The 19,851-nt window shown below is 40.3% G+C and overlaps 1 protein-coding gene across 1 annotated transcript in view; it reads right to left on the reverse strand.

Moving 5' to 3' along the window:
* Positions 1 to 19,851, reverse strand: part of scinlb (scinderin like b) — a 62,657-nt gene that overhangs the window by 26,939 nt on the left and 15,867 nt on the right. The window contains 1 exon segment of the mRNA XM_061919851.1: positions 11,587 to 11,741. Coding sequence (XP_061775835.1) covers positions 11,587 to 11,741 — 155 coding nt within the window.

A 19,851-nucleotide genomic window follows, 5' to 3' on the forward strand; every position in this document is an offset into this window, starting at 1 on the left:
TTTTGGAAATATTCAACATCCTGTCATCCGGACCAAAGGGGAAGCGAACCATCCAGACTGTTATCGGCGCAAAGTTCAAAAGCCAGCATCTGTGATGGTATGGGGGTGCATTAGTGCCCAAGGCATGGGTAACTTACACATCTGTGAAGGCACCATTAATGCTGAAAGGTACATACAGGTTTTGGACCAACATATGCTGCCATCTTTTTCATGGACGCCCCTGCTTATTTCAGCAAGACAATGCCAAGCCACGTGTTACAACAGTGTGGCTTCGTGAAAAAAAAGAGTGCGGGTACTTTCCTGGCCCGCCTGCAGTCCAGACCTGTCTCCCATCTAAAATGTGTGGCACATTATAAAGCGTAAAATACGACAGCGGAGACCTCGGACTGTTGAACGACTGAAGCTCTACATAAAACAAGAATGGGAAACAATTCCACTTTCAAAGCTTCAACAATTAGTTTCCTCAGTTCCCAAACTTTTATTGAGTGTTGTTAAAAGAAAAGGTGATGTAACACAGTGGTGAACATGCCCTTTCCCAACTACTTTGGCATGTGTTGCAGTCATGAAATTCTAAGTTAATTATTATTTGCAAAAAAAATAAAGCTTATGAGTTTGAACATCAAATATCTTGTCTTTGTAGTGCATTCAACTGAATATGGGTTGGAAAGGATTTGCAAATCATTGTATTCCGTTTATATTTACATCTAACACAATTTCCCAACTCATATGGAAACAGGGTTCGTAATTTAGTGGGTGCAGCTTATACAGCAAAAGAGTGTCTTTTTCCATGAGTTCAGAGTATGATTCATACTAAGTCGGATGATTTCATGAGAGAAGGACCTTTTAGCAAGGTGAGGAGCGATTGAACTTTATACTTTTGCAATAAAATCTCAAAGAGCAGTCGGATAAGGACGTGTCGGGACCGAGTGTCAATCATTTAATGAGTTGTATCAACACCGTTGTATCTTGGGAGCAGACGGGTCTCGTAAAGGGTCGTCCTTTGTAAAGCCATGAAGCAGAAGAGGATTTACAAGTCATGCAACTGAGCGACAGGCTCGCTCAGAAGAATAAAATAGAAAAAAAAACACCCCAAAAAACTTTTGAGTCGCCGGGAACAAAAACTAAGTTTCTTGCGGTGGAACAAAATGTGCGCCTTTGCCCACAAGGTCTGGAGGAGTGTCTTCTAAGTGAAACCACACTCACCCGTGCTTGCCAGGCCCAGAATGTTCCATGGCAACAATGTGTCCTGTGTCTGTTCTGACGGAAAATATGTTCCCTCGACCAGAACTATGAGGAGAATGGAAGAACCCACTCCTTCTCCTCCTCATATTCGGATGCACCGTGAACGCACATTTATCTGCCGGAGCGAACCTTTTCAAACAAATGTACGATTATTTTTTCTCTGCTTCCTGCAGAGAAATGTGGAACTGACTACAGGCAAAGTTAGGAGGAAGTGAGGGTTGAACTTTTGAGGCAACCACAAACAGACGGGCATTGAAAAAGCAGCTTTTCAGCACACGTGAGACGCCTCGGCCTTGGACACGCCCTGGCATGTGTTGATATTGAACAGACAAGTGTGTGTGGACTTTAGACTCATTAGCCCAGGGGTCGGGAACCTTTTTGGCTGAGAGAGTCAAGAAGCCAAATATTTTTAAATGTATTTCCGTAAGAGCCATATAATATATTTTTTTAACACTGAACACAACTAAACACGTGCATTTTTAAGTAAGACCAACATTTCTACAGTATAATAGGTCTCTTAGCTCAGTTGGTAGAGTGGCCGTGTCAGCAACTTGAGGGTTGCAGGTTCGATTCCCGCTTGTCCCATCCCTTGGACAAGACCCTTTACCCACCTGCTCCCGGTGCCACCCACACTGGTTTAAATGTAACTTAGATATTGGGTGTCACTATGTAAAGCGCTTTGAGTCACTTGAGAAAAGCGCTATATAAATATAATTCACTTCACTTCACTTATTCTTTGTAATAACATTGATATTCTGAAGCTAACTGTGGAGGGGGCGTGCCCTGCGGGTCTGCAGCGAAGTGGGGTGTTGCCACGACCGGCTTCGAAATCAGCGACAAGTGCGTAGACGGCCCACCTGGGCCTTGTTATCTAATCACCTGTCGCTCTGTTTATAAGCAGCAGCCAGGAGGAGAGACGGGGTTGGGGCTGGAGCCCGAGTGCGAGCGAGAACGAAAGAGAAAAAGACAACTGAGAGACTTATTGATCCATCCATCCATCCATTTTCTACCGCTTATTCCCTTTTGGGGTCGCGGGGGGGCGCTGGCGCCTATCTCAGCTACAATCGGGCGGAAGGCGGGGTACACCCTGGACAAGTCGCCACCTCATCGCAGGGCCAACACAGATAGACAGACAACATTCACACTCACATTCACACACTAGGGCCAATTTAGTGTTGCCAATCAACCTATCCCCAGGTGCATGTCTTTGGAAGTGGGAGGAAGCCGGAGTACCCGGAGGGAACCCACACGTTCACGGGGAGAACATGCAAACTCCACACAGAAAGATACCGAGCCTGGATTGGAACCCAGGACTGCAGGACCTTCGTATTGTGAGGCAGACGCACTAACCCCTCTGCCACCGTGAAGCCCTTATTGAAAAATAAAAAAATATTGTAACCCTGAAACAGGCTCTCATGTCGGTGCTTGGGGGTCTGAAAAACCCCCAGGAGGGCAAGCCCTAAACTAACCAATAATAAATAAATCACTTTTTACCCTTAATGCAACTTCTTGAACAAGTGCGGTAGAAAAAAGGATGGATGGATTCAAATGCATGAGCATGTTTTATATTTTGAACGTTATTTTTAACACTTTGAGTACAAGTGGAATTATTCAATACTTATCGCGTTAAGCAGTGTCAGCTCAGATTTATCCGAGAGCCAGATGGAGTCATCAAAAGAGCCACATCTGGCTCTAGAGCCATAGGTTCCCTACCCCTGCATTAGCCTAAAGCGGGGGTCGGCAACCCGCGGCTCTTTAGCGCCACCCTAGTGGCTCTCTGGAGCTTTTTCAAAAATGTACGAAAAATAGAAAATTATGAGGGGGAAAAAATATAAGATATATATTTTTTTGTTTTAATATAGTTTCTGTCGGAGGCCAAACATGACACAAACCTCCCTAATTGTTATAAAGCACACTGTTTTCATTAAACATGCTTCGCTGATTCGAGTATTTGGCGAACGCCGTATTGTCCTACTAATTTTGCCGGTCCTTGAACTCACCGTGGTTTGTTTACATGTATAACTTTCTCCGACTTTCTAAGACGTGTTTTATGCTACTTCTTTTTCCGTCTCATTTTGTCCACCAAACGTTTAACGTTGTGCATGAATGCACAAAGGTGAGTTTTGTTGACGTTATTGACTTGTGTGGAGTGCTAATCAGACATATTTGGTCACTGCATGACTGCGAGCTAATCGGTGGTAACATGCTATTTAGGCTAGCTATATGAACATATTGCATCATTATGCCTCATTTGTAGCTATATTTGAGCTCATAAGGTTTCCTTTAAGTCCTCTTAATTCAATGTATATCTCATGACACTACCTGTATGTAATATGGCTTTTATTTTTTTTTGCGGTTCATATTTGTTTTTGTATTTTTGGTCCAATATGGCTCTTTCAACATTTTAGGTTGCCGACCCCAGGCCTAAAGTAACTAAGCCACTGAGTGCACCTGGTGATCATGTCCAAGAGAGGCTATAGTTCAATTTCAGTGATCTAAAAAAAAATATTATTATTACATTTGTGATATTTCATCCCTCCACTGGTTCATCTGATAATGTGGCTGTCAGCATGATGATATAAAATGATTAATTCCTCAACTTTTATGACTGGATAACAGACCGACGTGTTGTACTAACTGCAATGGGGACCCTAGTCTTTTTAAAGCAACAATATGTGCCACACTGCAAAAAGTCAGTGTTTAAAAACAAGAAAAAAAAAACATACAAAAATGAGGGGTATTTTACTTGAACTAAGCCAAAATTATCTGCCAATAGAACAAGAAAATTAGGCTTTTCAAGACTTTCCAAAACAAGTCAAATCAAAGCTGCAAGCAGCGATGGACGGGACTGCTTAGGCTGCTGCGCCCGCGACCCAAGCCCGGATAAACAGTAGAAGATGGATTATTACTCAGAGAAAAAACTTTATACACATGTTATGCATCAGTTGTAAAGTTGCTTGGGCATTTTATAAGGAGGCCTTAATGCTGTCATTTTGAGACTCAAATGCAGTGGTCCCCAACCTTTTTGTATCCGTGGACTGGTCAACGCTTAATAATTTGTCCCGCCGCCCGGGGGAGGGATCCTTTTTATTTTTTTTTTATTTATTTTTTTTTTTTTTCTTTGTCATGAAAAAGGGACGTTTTTGTCATGAAAAAGGGAGGTTTTTGTGGTTGGTGCACTAATTGTAAGTGTATATTGTGTTTTTTATGTTGATTTTATAAAAGAAAAAATATATCTACTTTTTTTTTTTTAAATAAATAAAAATGAATAAAAAATTATTCTACGGCCCAGTACCAATCGGGCCGCGGCCCGAATATAATGCAGCTGTTGTATTGAAGTGGGAATAGCAAATTTCCTGTTGATTTTAGTTGGGGACGGTCAGTGTATGAAATATAGGTCTCAGTGAGACCTATATTGAGGTTTTTGTTTCATGTGTGTATGACAAGTCCAACATTGAGTTAGACGCAGTTTTGTCTGAGCAGGACACAATAGCACCAACCACCAGTTCTTTCCGGGCTCATAAAATCCAAACCGGGGTAGTAATTAAAACTCTTTCATCAACTTTTAATCAAAAGGGTTCAATCTCTCTTCAGTTGCTTATTTGAAGCCGAAACGACAAACGGCCTCAGAGGACATAATGTTTGAAAAAAAGTGAAATTTTTTAGCCAACTATTGTATTGAAGGGGGAATTGCAAACTTCCTGTTGATTTTAGCTCGGAGGTATGAGTGTATGTAATATAGGACATAATGTTTGAAAAAAAGCGACATTTTTTAGCCAACTATTGTATTGAAGGGGGAATTGCAAACTTCCTGTTGATTTTAGCTCGGAGGTATGAGTGTATGAAATATAGGTCTAACTGAGACCTACATAGTGGTTTTTGTTCGTTTCATGTTTCTACGACGTTCCTACTGGAAGTTAGAGACAGTTTTGTCTGTGTTTTCTTCCTAGGGGGCGCTAAAGCGCAATTTTGAGTTTTGAGTTTCGGTTTTTTGATTAGATCGCAATTTTCGCCAATCCTCATGTGTTATTGAGTTTTGAAGCATGTTAAGGTGGTCAAATTACAGCTCAAAGAGGCGGTGGAATAATATGAAATTCCTGTTGATTTTAGCTCGGAGGTATGAGTGTATGAATTATAGGACATAATGTTTGAAAAAAAGCGACATTTTTTAGCCAACTATTGTATTGAAGGGGGAATTGCAAACTTCCTGTTGATTTTAGCTCGGAGGTATGAGTGTATGAAATATAGGTCTAACTGAGACCTACATAGTGGTTTTTGTTCGTTTCATGTTTCTACGACGTTCCTACTGGAAGTTAGAGACAGTTTTGTCTGTGTTTTCTTCCTAGGGGGCGCTAAAGCGCAATTTTGAGTTTTGAGTTTCGGTTTTTTGATTAGATCGCAATTTTCGCCAATCCTCATGTGTTATTGAGTTTTGAAGCATGTTAAGGTGGTCAAATTACAGCTCAAAGAGGCGGTGGAATAATATGAAATTCCTGTTGATTTTAGCTCGGAGGTATGAGTGTATGAATTATAGGACATAATGTTTGAAAAAAAGCGACATTTTTTAGCCAACTATTGTATTGAAGGGGGAATTGCAAACTTCCTGTTGATTTTAGCTCGGAGGTATGAGTGTATGAAATATAGGTCTAACTGAGACCTACATAGTGGTTTTTGTCTGTTTCATGTTTCTACGACGTTCCTACTGGAAGTTAGAGACAGTTTTGTCTGTGTTTTCTTTCTAGGGGGCGCTAAAGCGCAATTTTGAGTTTTGGGTTTCGGTTTTTTGATTAGATCGCAATTTTCGCCAGTCCTGATGTGTGTTATTGAGTTTTGAAGCATGTTAAGGGGGTCAAATTACAGCTCAAAGAGGCGGTGGAATAATAATAAAGAATAATAATAATAAAACCTTAGAAATTCAATAGGGTCCTCTGTCCCAAAGGGACATCAGTCCCTAATTAGTTAACTTCAATGAACCCCAAAATGCCTTAAAATGAGTATATTCTCACTAATAACAAGTGCACTTTTCTTATAAAATTGTGAATCCTCATTTGTCCAAAAATAGTCGTCTTTGTTTTTTGTTACTAAGTCTGCCATGACTGAAAAACCCACTGTTGTTTTTTTCCGAATGTAGGAACACACACCCGCCTACCGCCCGAATGCAGCTGAGATAGGCTCCAGCACCCCCCGTGACCCCTTCTAGAAGCAGCAGTTCATCCTCTGTATATTCAGCTTCAAAAAGATAAAATTGTGAATCCTCATTTGTCCAAAAATAGTCGTTTTTGTTGTTTGTTACTAAGTCTGCCATGACTAAAAAACTCACTGGTGTTTGTTTCCGGATGTAGGAACACACATCCGCCTACCGCCCGAATGCAGCTGAGATAGGCACCAGCGACCCAACGCCACACCAAAATAGACAAGCGGTAGGAAATGGATGGATGGATGGATGTTGAAAAATATTATTTAATTAAGTAAATGCTAGTGCCATTATCTTGACATAATGACATTTCTTAAAACCAGCAAACTTATACTAAAAACTGATTTATTGTTCTTAATTGAAAGGCAACAAGGCAACCGCTTGTTACTCTCGGGGTCTCCTAGGAAAATCATATGGTCTAAAAATACATTTTTCCATCGACAACATGACATCATCGCGCCAAGTGCGTGCTCTTTCAGTCAATTAGTGTGCATATATACAGCCAAAATGTCTTTAATTGTAACTTTGAAGAATTTATCTCAATGTGCATGAAGCTTTTATGTTGGCAATTGTTAGAAATATCACATGTTAAATGTTTGTATATTAACTGTCAGTTTACTGTAGTGTGCCAACTGTACTACTATAAGAGTACGTATTTTCTATTGTTTCATTGAAAATAAAACAGCAATAATTTTTTTTGTTCATGCTTGAAATAAGAAATTATTACTTTAAAAAAGTAGTTTTATACTTGCGAGTGTTGAGGACACAGCTTTGCAACAGCTGGTATTCCAGTTTCAAGCATGTTTTACTCAATATAGGTCATCAAATCTCAGCAACAAGCTATAAAACTTACTGAGATCATTTAGGACCAAAACCCTTAAAACAAGTAAAACACTCAAACATAAATCAGATAGAAAATAAACAAATATCACCCTTATTTGAGATTTTTCATCTTACTTCGATTTTAGTTTTTGCAGTGCATATTATTGTCAATGTCACAATAATATGTTATAAGTCGCTCCGGCCGAAAATGCATAATAAAGAAGAAAAAAAAACATATATAAGTCGCACTGGAGTATAAGTTGCATTTTTGGGGGGAAATTTTCGCCAGTACAAGTTTCTCGCTTTCTTTCTGCTGCTCGATTGCCGTTTCTGCTGCATATTTTTTACTACTTCCAGCTTGTAACCTGCAGAAAATGATTTCCTTTTCGGTGCCATTTTTGTTCATTCCTTCTCAGTTTTTTATAAGTTACCGCCAATGTTGAAATGATCAATTTTCATCGGTATGAAAGTAGTAGCAGGTAGCACTTTTTTCCCCACAAATTTTTATTGGTTGGCGTCTGTGTGTGTGTGTGTGTGTGTGTGTGTGTGTGTGTGTGCGTGTGTGTGTGTGTGTGTGTGTTCTTCTATTTCTACCCTTCTTGAGACATCAACAAGGAAAAGTACCGTCCACATGATGACCGGTAAAAAAGTTAAGACCGAAATCATGGTCCCAATACGGAAAACTATTGCATCTAATAGAGAATGTCTCATTTGCACTCCTCGTGGTGATATCCATCAAAATGAGGGTGGTCCCAAAAAGAAGGGACGTTTCAAATTGACTGTGTGTCGGTTTTAAAAGTGCTCCCCCTCTGGTCAACATATGAAACAACAAGTGTGTGTAAAAATTTGAAGTGCTCCCCCTCTGGCCAACATATGAAATAACAAGTGGGTGTAAGAAATTAAAATGAGCCCTTTTTGGCCAAAATTGATCAAACAAATCAAATAAATCTGTACATAGAGACATACTGTAATAACTTGAAGTAAATAATGCAGATTAAAAACCAATTACAAACAAAAAAATTAAAAAATATTAATAATTAACTTGAAGCTTACTTTTTTTATGTGTATATTATTAATGTTGTAAATACTAATCTTTATACATCTAGAAACGGTGGACCTTAAAGAGGGAGGCATTTTTCAGAGGTCTCAAGAAGGTAACAAATACAATAATGTGTGTGTGTGTGTGTGTGTGTGTGTGTGTGTGTGTGTGTGTGCGTGTGTGTTAGAGCTGCGCGGTTTGCGGTCTCATCCGCGGATAAACCGCGGGTCGGGCGGGTGACATGACGAAAAAATTGATTTTAATTAGATTCGGGCGGGTGGCGGTTGAACCATCCGGAAATATGTGATATACATGGTTCTGGGATCGGTATCCTTTGCCATTCAAAGAGCCATTTAAGACCCGTGTCATAAAGCGAAGAAGACAATAGGAGACGCTATTATTCTCTTGAATGACTGCCGGCAGTCACCCAGATAATAAGTATTAGGGCGTGCTATGAAGCCATTGGCTTTGTCGCCTATTACAACATGTACGATCTGTTTGTCAGTCCAGCATCATGTTGTGTGTGGCTTCCGCGGCAACACGCACACAACTGCAAGGCATACTGGGTGACACAGAGTACACTAATGGTTATGATGTAAACAATTTTAACACTCTTAGTAATATGCGCCACGCTTTGAAGCCACACAATACAAGATTGACAAACACATTTCGGGAGAACATCCTCACAGTAACACAACATAAACGCAACACAACAAATACCCAGAATCCTTTGTATCCGTGACACTTCCTGACTATTTTATACACCCCGCTAGCAGCAAAACCCGCCCCCCCCCTCACCCCCGTCGGTAAGGTGGGCAGGGTTGGGGGCGCGGGGGTGTAAAATATATTCAGGAATTTTCACGGATACAAAGGATTCTGGGTATTTGTTTTGTTGCGTTTATGTTGTGTTATTGTAAGGATGTTCTCCCGAAATGTGTTTGTCAATCTTGTTTGGTGTGGCTTCACAGCGTGGCGCATATTAGTAAGTGTTAAAGTTGTTTATATCACAACCATCAGTGTACTCTGTATCACCCAGTATGCCTTTCAATCTTGTACGTGTGATTGCGGAAGCTGCACACAACATGTTGCCGGACTAACAATCGGTTCGTACATGTTGTTGAAGGTGTCTAAGGAAATTACTTCACAGCACGGCCATATTTTTGTCATCAGGATGAACGCTATTGGATAGTCGCGAGAACGTTAGCGGCTCCAATTGTCTTCATTACTCTGTGAAACAGGTTTAAATAGCTCTGTGAGTGGTAAAGGCGACCGACCTCTGATGTATTTCAGCGGGCGGGTACGGTACTGATAAAATGTTGGTTCGGGTGGACGGCGGGTGGATGATTTCAGCGGGCGGGTGGCGGGCGGTTTCGGTTCTGATAAAATGTTGGTTCGGGTGAACGGCGGGCGGATGGCGGGTGTATGACAACTTTGGTGATGCGGTTGCGGATGATATAATTGCCTATCCGCGCATCTCTAGTGTGTGTGTGTGTTTGACGATTGCTGATATACACCTACTCTCTTATGTGAATGAGATAAATAATATTATTTGATATTTTAGGGTAAAGTGTTAATAATTTCACACATAAATCGCTTCAGAGTATAAATCGCACCCCCGGCCAAACTATGAACAAAAACTGCGATTTATAATCCAAAAAATAAGGTATGTTTTACTAATTCCAAAAACAAACTTAACAGAAGTCACAGGCATAATACCTTATTTTTAGAAAATATACCTTTTTATGAAAACAATATTACTTTTGAGCATTACAAGTTTGACATAAGACACAAAACTAGGGTTGTCCCGATACCAATATTTTGGAACAGGTACTTTTCGATACTAAACATATGTTTATTATTGCAAGTTTGTCCTTAAATAAAATAGTGAACATACTGGACAACTTTTAGTAGTAAATAAGCAAACAAAGGCTCCTAATTAGTCCGTTAACATATTTAGTAACATATTGTGTCATTCATCCTTCTATCATTTTGTCAACATTGTGAAGGACAAACTGTAAAAAATTATGATTTACCCACTTGTTCATTTACTGATTATTTTATTTTTTCACATGTTCTATCTACACTTGTTTTAAAATGTAATAATCTTTTATACTTCTGTTGTTTTGATACTTTTTGACACCACAAATTTAGGTATCGATCCAATACCAAGTAGTTACAGGATCATACATTGGTCATATTCAAAGTCCTCATGTGTCCAGGAACGTATTTCCTGAGTTTCTAAAAATAATATGAATTTTTTAAAAAGGGAAAACATTTTTTATGAGAATAAATAAATATTTAACATTCTTCCTCCTTAAAAGTGACTTTGACTGCAAGTAAATCTTCCAAAAAAGCATAATATATTTGTTGCTATCAAAAAACTGGATTTTTTTTTCAAACACATTATTTCCAGGCTTCCGAAAGCCAAATAAAATAATGTGGCGGGCCAGATCTGGCCCCCGGGCCTTGATTTTGACGCCTATGTGAACAAATATACATATTTAACACAAATATTACAAAATTACATTAATTTAATCAGCCAATTTAATCATCCAGCATGCAGGTATTAAATTATAAAAGGATGTTGCTGAAAAGCTCTTACGTCAAATATTTTTTCATTCTGTCAAAACCGTGTGTGAACTCTCAGTTTGCACGTCCTTTTCAGACAAGTGCAAAATAAAATGCTAAATCGTGCTCCCAAAACGGTGATGAGTGTTGATGAATCACATTGCGCGTGCTAAATAAAATATTTTTTATTTTCTCTTCCCAGTATTGTCGGAGTTTCGATGATCAGCATATATTCTGCATATTAATGACCAAAAACACAAAATGGTTTGCACGCCTTATTCTGCTCACTTTACAGACGCAGCCCACTTTTGCACACGTTTAGAAGATCAGGTTTGCACATGTTTTAGTACATGCAAACCTTTACTTAACCGCTTAAGGCCCAACCTGTTCGTTTAGATGATTTTTTTTTTCTTTGCTATTTGGCCTTATTGGACCCTAATTAGAATAAAAACTAAAAATCTTTTTATATGAAGTACTTAGTCCATAAGTACACAGATGTGTACTTCGTGTGGAGTGAGATGCTCATTTTAATTTTTACACTTTTTTTCCAAATTCCATTGTATGTTATACTCTTCTGACACCAGCAGATGGCAGTATAAGTGTCCACATAAGTGGCCATAAGACCCCAATTCTGTAATGTACACAATTATGGAAATAAGAGCTAAAAGGTGCTGTCCACGCATGTGTCCACCAAGCCTTTGGAGGTCTATTGTTTGCTCACCTGGTACTTGATGCCGGACTTAAAGTAGCCCAGGAAGGTGTTGGACTCGCTTTTCTGCAGCTCCCTGAATTGCACCGGGCCCCCGCCCAGGAAGTCATCCAGCTGTGTGGCAAAGATGGCGGCCGCGCCGCTCTCGTCCTGCGAGCATTCATCACCTGGAAAAAGAGACGACTTATTGCGGCACGTCTGAGTCAGGCAGGGAGACGCTGACTCACATCTGCTGAACCAATCACAACATGGATGCAACTTTTCCACACGACTCTGTGTGCATATCTTGTCTTGTCTTGCTGCAGCTTTAACACCAAGGTTGTGGTTGTTGTTGCAGCTATAACACCGTGTTGTGTTTGTTGTTGCAGCTATAACACCGTGTTGTGTTTGTTGTTGCAGATATAACCCCATGTTGTGTTTGTTGCTGCAGCTATAACACCATGTTGTGTTTGTTGCTGCAACTATAACACCATGTTGTGTTTTTGTTGCAGCTATAACACCATGTTGTGTTTGTTGTTGCAGCTGTAACACCAAGGTTGTTTGATGTTGCAGCTATAACACCAGGTTGTTTGTTGTTGCAGCTTTAACACTGTGTTGTGTTTGTTGTTGCAGCTATACCACCGGGGTTGTGTTTGTTGTTGCAGCTATAACACCAGGGTTGTGTTTGTTGTTGCAGCTATAATACCAGGGTTGTGTTTGTTGTTGCAGCTATAAGACCATGTTGTGTTTGTTGTTGCATCTATAACACCGGGGTTGTGTGTTTTGTGTTTGTTGTTGACGCTATAACACCGGGGTTGTGTTTGTTTTTGCAACTATAACACCAGAGTTGTGTTTGTTGCTGTAGCTATAACACCGGGTTGTGATTGTTGTTCCAGCTATAACACCGTGTTGTGTTTGTTGCTGCAGTTATAACACCGTAATGTGTTTGTTGTTGCAGCTATAACACCGCGGTTGTGTTTGATGTTGCAGCTATAACACTGTGTTGTGTTGTTGTTGCAGATATAACACTGTGTTGTGTTTGTTGTTGCAGATATAACACCATGTTGTGTTTGTTGCTGCAGCTATAACACCGTGTTGTGTTTCTTGCTGCAGCTATAACACCATGTTGTGTTTGTTGCTGCAGCTATAACACCATGTTGTGTTTTTGTTGCAGCTATAACACCATGTTGTGTTTGTTGTTGCAGCTGTAACACCAAGGTTGTTTGATGTTGCAGCTACAACACCGTGTTGTGTTTGTTGTTGCAGCTATAACACCAGGTTGTTTGTTGTTGCAGCTATAACACTGTGTTGTGTTTGTTGTTGCAGCTATAACACCGGGGTTGTGTTTGTTGTTGCAGCTATAACACCAGGGTTGTGTTTGTTGTTGCAGCTATAACACCAGGGTTGTGTTTGTTGTTGCAGCTATAAGACCATGTTGTGTTTGTTGTTGCATCTATAACACCGGGGTTGTGTGTTTTGTGTTTGTTGTTGACGCTATAACACCGGGGTTGTGTTTGTTTTTGCAGCTATAACACCAGAGTTGTGTTTGTTGCTGTAGCTATAACACCGGGTTGTGATTGTTGTTCCAGCTATAACACTGTGTTGTGTTTGTTGCTGCAGTTATAACACCGTAATGTGTTTGTTGTTGCAGCTATAACACCGCGGTTGTGTTTGATGTTGCAGCTATAACACCGTAATGTGTTTGTTGTTGCAGCTATAACACTGTGTTGTGTTGTTGTTGCAGATATAACACTGTGTTGTGTTTGTTGTTGCAGTTATAACACCGTAATGTGTTTGGTGTTGCAGCTATAACACCAGGTTGTGTTAGTTGTTGCAGCTATAACACCGTAAGGTGTTTGTTGTTGCAGCTATAACACTCTGTTGTGTTGTTGTTACAGCTATAACACCGTGTTGTGTTTGTTGCTGCAGTTATAACACCGTAATGTGTTTGTTGTTGCAGCTATAACACCGCGGTTGTGTTTGATGTTGCAGCTATAACACCGTAATGTGTTTGTTGTTGCAGCTATAACACTGTGTTGTGTTGTTGTTGCAGATATAACACTGTGTTGTGTTTGTTGCTGCAGTTATAACACCGTAATGTGTTTGTTGTTGCAGCTATAACACCGCGGTTGTGTTTGATGTTGCAGCTATAACACCGTAATGTGTTTGTTGTTGCAGCTATAACACTGTGTTGTGTTGTTGTTGCAGATATAACACTGTGTTGTGTTTGTTGTTGCAGTTATAACACCGTAATGTGTTTGGTGTTGCAGCTATAACACCAGGTTGTGTTAGTTGTTGCAGCTATAACATCATGTTGTGTTTGTTGTTGCAGCTATAACACCGTGTTGTGTTTGTTGCTGCAGTTATAACACCGTAATGTGTTTGTTGTTGCAGCTATAACACCGCTGTTGTGTTTGATGTTGCAGCTATAACACCGTAATGTGTTTGTTGTTGCAGCTATAACACTGTGTTGTGTTGTTGTTGCAGCTATAACACTTTGTTGTGTTTGTTGTTGCAGCTATAACACCATGTTATTTTTGTTGTTGCAGATATAACACCATGTTGTGTTTGTTGCTGCAGCTATAACACCGTGTTGTGTTTCTTGCTGCAGCTATAACACCATGTTGTGTTTGTTGCTGCAGCTATAACACCATGTTGTGTTTTTGTTGCAGCTATAACACCATGTTGTGTTTGTTGTTGCAGCTGTAACACCAAGGTTGTTTAATGTTGCAGCTACAACACCGTGTTGTGTTTGTTGTTGCAGCTATAACACCAGGTTGTTTGTTGTTGCAGCTTTAACACTGTGTTGTGTTTGTTGTTGCAGCTATAACACCGGGGTTGTGTTTGTTGTTACAGCTATAACACCAGGGTTGTGTTTGTTGTTGCAGCTATAACACCAGGGTTGTGTTTGGTGTTGCAGCTATAAGACCATGTTGTGTTTGTTGTTGCATCTATAACACCGGGGTTGTGTGTTTTGTGTTTGTTGTTGACGCTATAACACCGGGGTTGTGTTTGTTTTTGCAGCTATAACACCAGAGTTGTGTTTGTTGCTGTAGCTATAACACCGGGTTGTGATTGTTGTTCCAGCTATAACACCGTGTTGTGTTTGTTGCTGCAGTTATAACACCGTAATGTGTTTATTGTTGCAGCTATAACACTGTGTTGTGTTGTTGTTGCAGATATAACACCGTGTTGTGTTTGTTGTTGCAGCTATAACACTGTGTTGTGTTGTTGTTGCAGATATAACACTGTGTTGTGTTTGTTGTTGCAGTTATAACACCGTAATGTGTTTGTTGTTGCAGCTATAACACCATGTTGTGTTTGTTGTTCCAGCTATAACACCGTGTTGTGTTTGTTGCTGCATTTATAACACCGTAATGTGTTTGTTGTTGCAGCTATAACACCGCGGTTGTGTTTGATGTTGCAGCTATAACACCATAATGTGTTTGTTGTTGCAGCTATAACACTGTGTTGTGTTGTTGTTGCAGATATAACACTGTGTTGTGTTTGTTGTTGCAGATATAACACCGCGGTTGTGTTTGATGTTGCAGCTATAACACCGTAATGTGTTTGTTGTTGCAGCTATAACACTGTGTTGTGTTGTTGTTGCAGATATAACACTGTGTTGTGTTTGTTGTTGCAGATATAACACTGTGTTGTGTTTGTTGTTGCAGTTATAACACCGTAATGTGTTTGGTGTTGCAGCTATAACACCATGTTGTGTTTGTTGTTCCAGCTATAACACCAGGTTGTGTTAGTTGTTGCAGCTATAACATCATGTTGTGTTTGTTGTTGCAGCTATAACACCGTGTTGTGTTTGTTGTTGCAGCTATAACACCGTGTTGTGTTTGTTGCTGCAGTTATAACACCGTAATGTGTTTGTTGTTGCAGCTATAACACCGCGGTTGTGTTTGATGTTGCAGCTATAACACCGTAATGTGTTTGTTGTTGCAGCTATAACACTGTGTTGTGTTGTTGTTGCAGATATAACACTGTGTTGTATTTGTTGTTGCAGTTATAACACCGTAATGTGTTTGTTGTTGCAGCTATAACACCATGTTGTGTTTGTTGTTCCAGCTATAACACCGGGTTTTAGTTGTTGCAGCTATAACATCATGTTGTGTTTGTTGTTGCAGCTATAACACTTTGTTGCGTTTGTTGTTGCAGCTATAACACCATGTTGTTTTTGTTGTTGCAGATATAACACCATGTTGTGTTTGTTGCTGCAGCTATAACACCGTGCTGTGTTTCTTGCTGCAGCTATAACACCATGTTGTGTTTGTTGCTGCAGCTATAACACCGTGTTGTGTTTCTTGCTGCAGCTATAACACCATGTTGTGTTTGTTGCTGCAGCTATAACACCATGTTGTGTTTTTGTTGCAGTTATAAAACCCTGTTGTGTTTGATGTTGCAGCTACAACACCGTGTTGTGTTTGTTGTTGCAGCTATAACACCAGGTTGTTTGTTGTTGCAGCTTTAACACTGTGTTGTGTTTGTTGTTGCAGCTATAACACCGGGGTTGTGTTTGTTGTTGCAGCTATAACACCAGGGTTGTGTTTGTTGTTGCAGCTATAACACCAGGGTTGTGTTTGTTGTTGCAGCTATAACACCGGGGTTGTGTTTGTTGTTACAGCTATAACACCAGGGTTGTGTTTGTTGTTGCAGCTATAACACCAGGGTTGTGTTTGGTGTTGCAGCTATAAGACCATGTTGTGTTTGTTGTTGCATCTATAACACCGGGGTTGTGTGTTTTGTGTTTGTTGTTGACGCTATAACACCGGGGTTGTGTTTGTTTTTGCAGCTATAACACCAGAGTTGTGTTTGTTGCTGTAGCTATAACACCGGGTTGTGATTGTTGTTCCAGCTATAACACCGTGTTGTGTTTGTTGCTGCAGTTATAACACCGTAATGTGTTTGTTGTTGCAGCTATAACACTGTGTTGTGTTGTTGTTGCAGATATAACACCGTGTTGTGTTTGTTGTTGCAGCTATAACACTGTGTTGTGTTGTTGTTGCAGATATAACACTGTGTTGTGTTTGTTGTTGCAGTTATAACACCGTAATGTGTTTGTTGTTGCAGCTATAACACCATGTTGTGTTTGTTGTTCCAGCTATAACACCGTGTTGTGTTTGTTGCTGCAGTTATAACACCGTAATGTGTTTGTTGTTGCAGCTATAACACCGCGGTTGTGTTTGATGTTGCAGCTATAACACCGTAATGTGTTTGTTGTTGCAGCTATAACACTGTGTTGTGTTGTTGTTGCAGATATAACACTGTGTTGTGTTTGTTGTTGCAGATATAACACCGCGGTTGTGTTTGATGTTGCAGCTATAACACCGTAATGTGTTTGTTGTTGCAGCTATAACACTGTGTTGTGTTGTTGTTGCAGATATAACACTGTGTTGTGTTTGTTGTTGCAGATATAACACTGTGTTGTGTTTGTTGTTGCAGTTATAACACCGTAATGTGTTTGGTGTTGCAGCTATAACACCATGTTGTGTTTGTTGTTCCAGCTATAACACCAGGTTGTGTTAGTTGTTGCAGCTATAACATCATGTTGTGTTTGTTGTTGCAGCTATAACACCGTGTTGTGTTTGTTGTTGCAGCTATAACACCGTGTTGTGTTTGTTGCTGCAGTTATAACACCGTAATGTGTTTGTTGTTGCAGCTATAACACCGCGGTTGTGTTTGATGTTGCAGCTATAACACCGTAATGTGTTTGTTGTTGCAGCTATAACACTGTGTTGTGTTGTTGTTGCAGATATAACACTGTGTTGTGTTTGTTGTTGCAGTTATAACACCGTAATGTGTTTGTTGTTGCAGCTATAACACCATGTTGTGTTTGTTGTTCCAGCTATAACACCGGGTTTTAGTTGTTGCAGCTATAACATCATGTTGTGTTTGTTGTTGCAGCTATAACACTTTGTTGTGTTTGTTGTTGCAGCTATAACACCATGTTGTTTTTGTTGTTGCAGATATAACACCATGTTGTGTTTGTTGCTGCAGCTATAACACCGTGCTGTGTTTCTTGCTGCAGCTATAACACCATGTTGTGTTTGTTGCTGCAGCTATAACACCGTGTTGTGTTTCTTGCTGCAGCTATAACACCATGTTGTGTTTGTTGCTGCAGCTATAACACCATGTTGTGTTTTTGTTGCAGTTATAACACCATGTTGTGTTTGATGTTGCAGCTACAACACCGTGTTGTGTTTGTTGTTGCAGCTATAACACCAGGTTGTTTGTTGTTGCAGCTTTAACACTGTGTTGTGTTTGTTGTTGCAGCTATAACACCGGGGTTGTGTTTGTTGTTGCAGCTATAACACCAGGGTTGTGTTTGTTGTTGCAGCTATAACACCAGGGTTGTGTTTGTTGTTGCAGCTATAACACCAGGGTTTTGTTTGTTGTTGCAGCTATAAGACCATGTTGTGTTTGTTGTTGCATCTATAACACCGGGGTTGTGTGTTTTGTGTTTGTTGTTGACGCTATAACACCGGGGTTGTGTTTGTTTTTGCAGCTATAACACCAGAGTTGTGTTTGTTGCTGTAGCTATAACACCGGGTTGTGATTGTTGTTCCAGCTATAACACCGTGTTGTGTTTGTTGCTGCAGTTATAACACCGTAATGTGTTTGTTGTTGCAGCTATAACACTGTGTTGTGTTGTTGTTGCAGATATAACACCGTGTTGTGTTTGTTGTTGCAGCTATAACACTGTGTTGTGTTGTTGTTGCAGATATAACACTGTGTTGTGTTTGTTGTTGCAGTTATAACACCGTAATGTGTTTGTTGTTGCAGCTATAACACCATGTTGTGTTTGTTGTTCCAGCTATAACACCAGGTTGTGTTAGTTGTTGCAGCTATAACATCATGTTGTGTTTGTTGTTGCAGCTATAACACTTTGTTGTGTTTGTTGTTGCAGCTATAACACCGGGGTTGTTTTTGTTGTTGCAGCTATAACACCATGTTGTGTTTGTTGTTGCAGCTATATCACCGGGTTGTGTTTGTTGTTGCAGCTATAACACTGTGTTGTGTTTGTTTTTGCAGCTATAACACCAGGTTGTTTTTTGTTGCAGCTTTAACACTGTGTTGTGTTTGTTTTTGCAGCTATAACACCGGGGTTGTGTTTGTTGTTGCAGCTATAACACCAGGGTTGTGTTTGTTGTTGCAGCTATAACACCAGGGTTGTGTTTGTTGTCGCAGCTATAACACCGGGGTTGTGTTTGTTGTTGCATCTATAACACCGGGGTTGTGTTTGCTCTTGCGGCTATAACACCGGGGTTGTGTTTGTTGTTGCAGCTATAACACCGGGGTTGTGTTTGTTGTTGCGGCTATAACACCATGTTGTGTTTGTTGTTGCAGCTATAACACCGGGGTTGTGTTTGTTGTTGCAGCAATAACACCGTGTTGTGTTTGTTGTTGCAGGTATAACACCGTGTTGTGTTTGTTGTTGCAGCTATAACACCAGGTTGTGTTTGTTGCTGCAGCTATAACACCGTGTTGTGTTTGTTGTTGCAGGTATAACACCATGTTGTGTTTGTTGTTGCAGCTATAACACCGGGGTTGTGTTTGTTGTTGCAGCTATAACACCGTGTTGTGTTTGTTGTTGCAGCTATAACACCATGTTGTGTTTGTTGTTGCAGCTATAACACCGGGGTTGTGTTTGTTGTTGCAGCTATAACACCGGGGTTGTGTTTGTTGTTGCAGGTATAACACCGTGTTGTGTTTGTTGTTGCAGCTATAACACCAGGTTGTGTTTGTTGCTGCAGCTATAACACCGTGTTGTGTTTGTTGTTGCAGCTATAACACCATGTTGTGTTTGTTGTTGCAGCTATAACACCGGGGTTGTGTTTGTTGTTGCAGCTATAACACCGTGTTGTGTTTGTTGTTGCAGCTATAACACCATGCTGGTTTGTTGTTGCAGCTATAACACCGGGGTTGTGTTTGTTGTTGCAGCTATAACACCGGGGTTGTGTTTGTTGTTGCAGCTATAACACCGGGGTTGTGTTTGTGGCTGCATGTATGCGTCAGAGAGGGGACTAACAGGGAGCAGCACAAACATGCAAGTACTGGTTCTGGTCTCTTGAGGCTCATGAGGATATTCCCACTCTGATTCAAACATTTACAGAGCCTGAGAAAAAAGACACAGTTGACATGTCATGTCTCTTAAAGGGGAACTGCACTTTTTCTGGAACTTGGTCTCTCGTTCACAATCATTATGAGAGACAAAAAGACAAAAAGAGGCAGCACGGTGGAACAGGGGTTAGTGCATGTATATACACAATACAAAAGTCCTGAGTTTAA

This window comes from Nerophis ophidion, linkage group LG14 (genome assembly GCF_033978795.1).
Source record: "Nerophis ophidion isolate RoL-2023_Sa linkage group LG14, RoL_Noph_v1.0, whole genome shotgun sequence".
Lineage (NCBI taxonomy): Eukaryota > Metazoa > Chordata > Actinopteri > Syngnathiformes > Syngnathidae > Nerophis > Nerophis ophidion.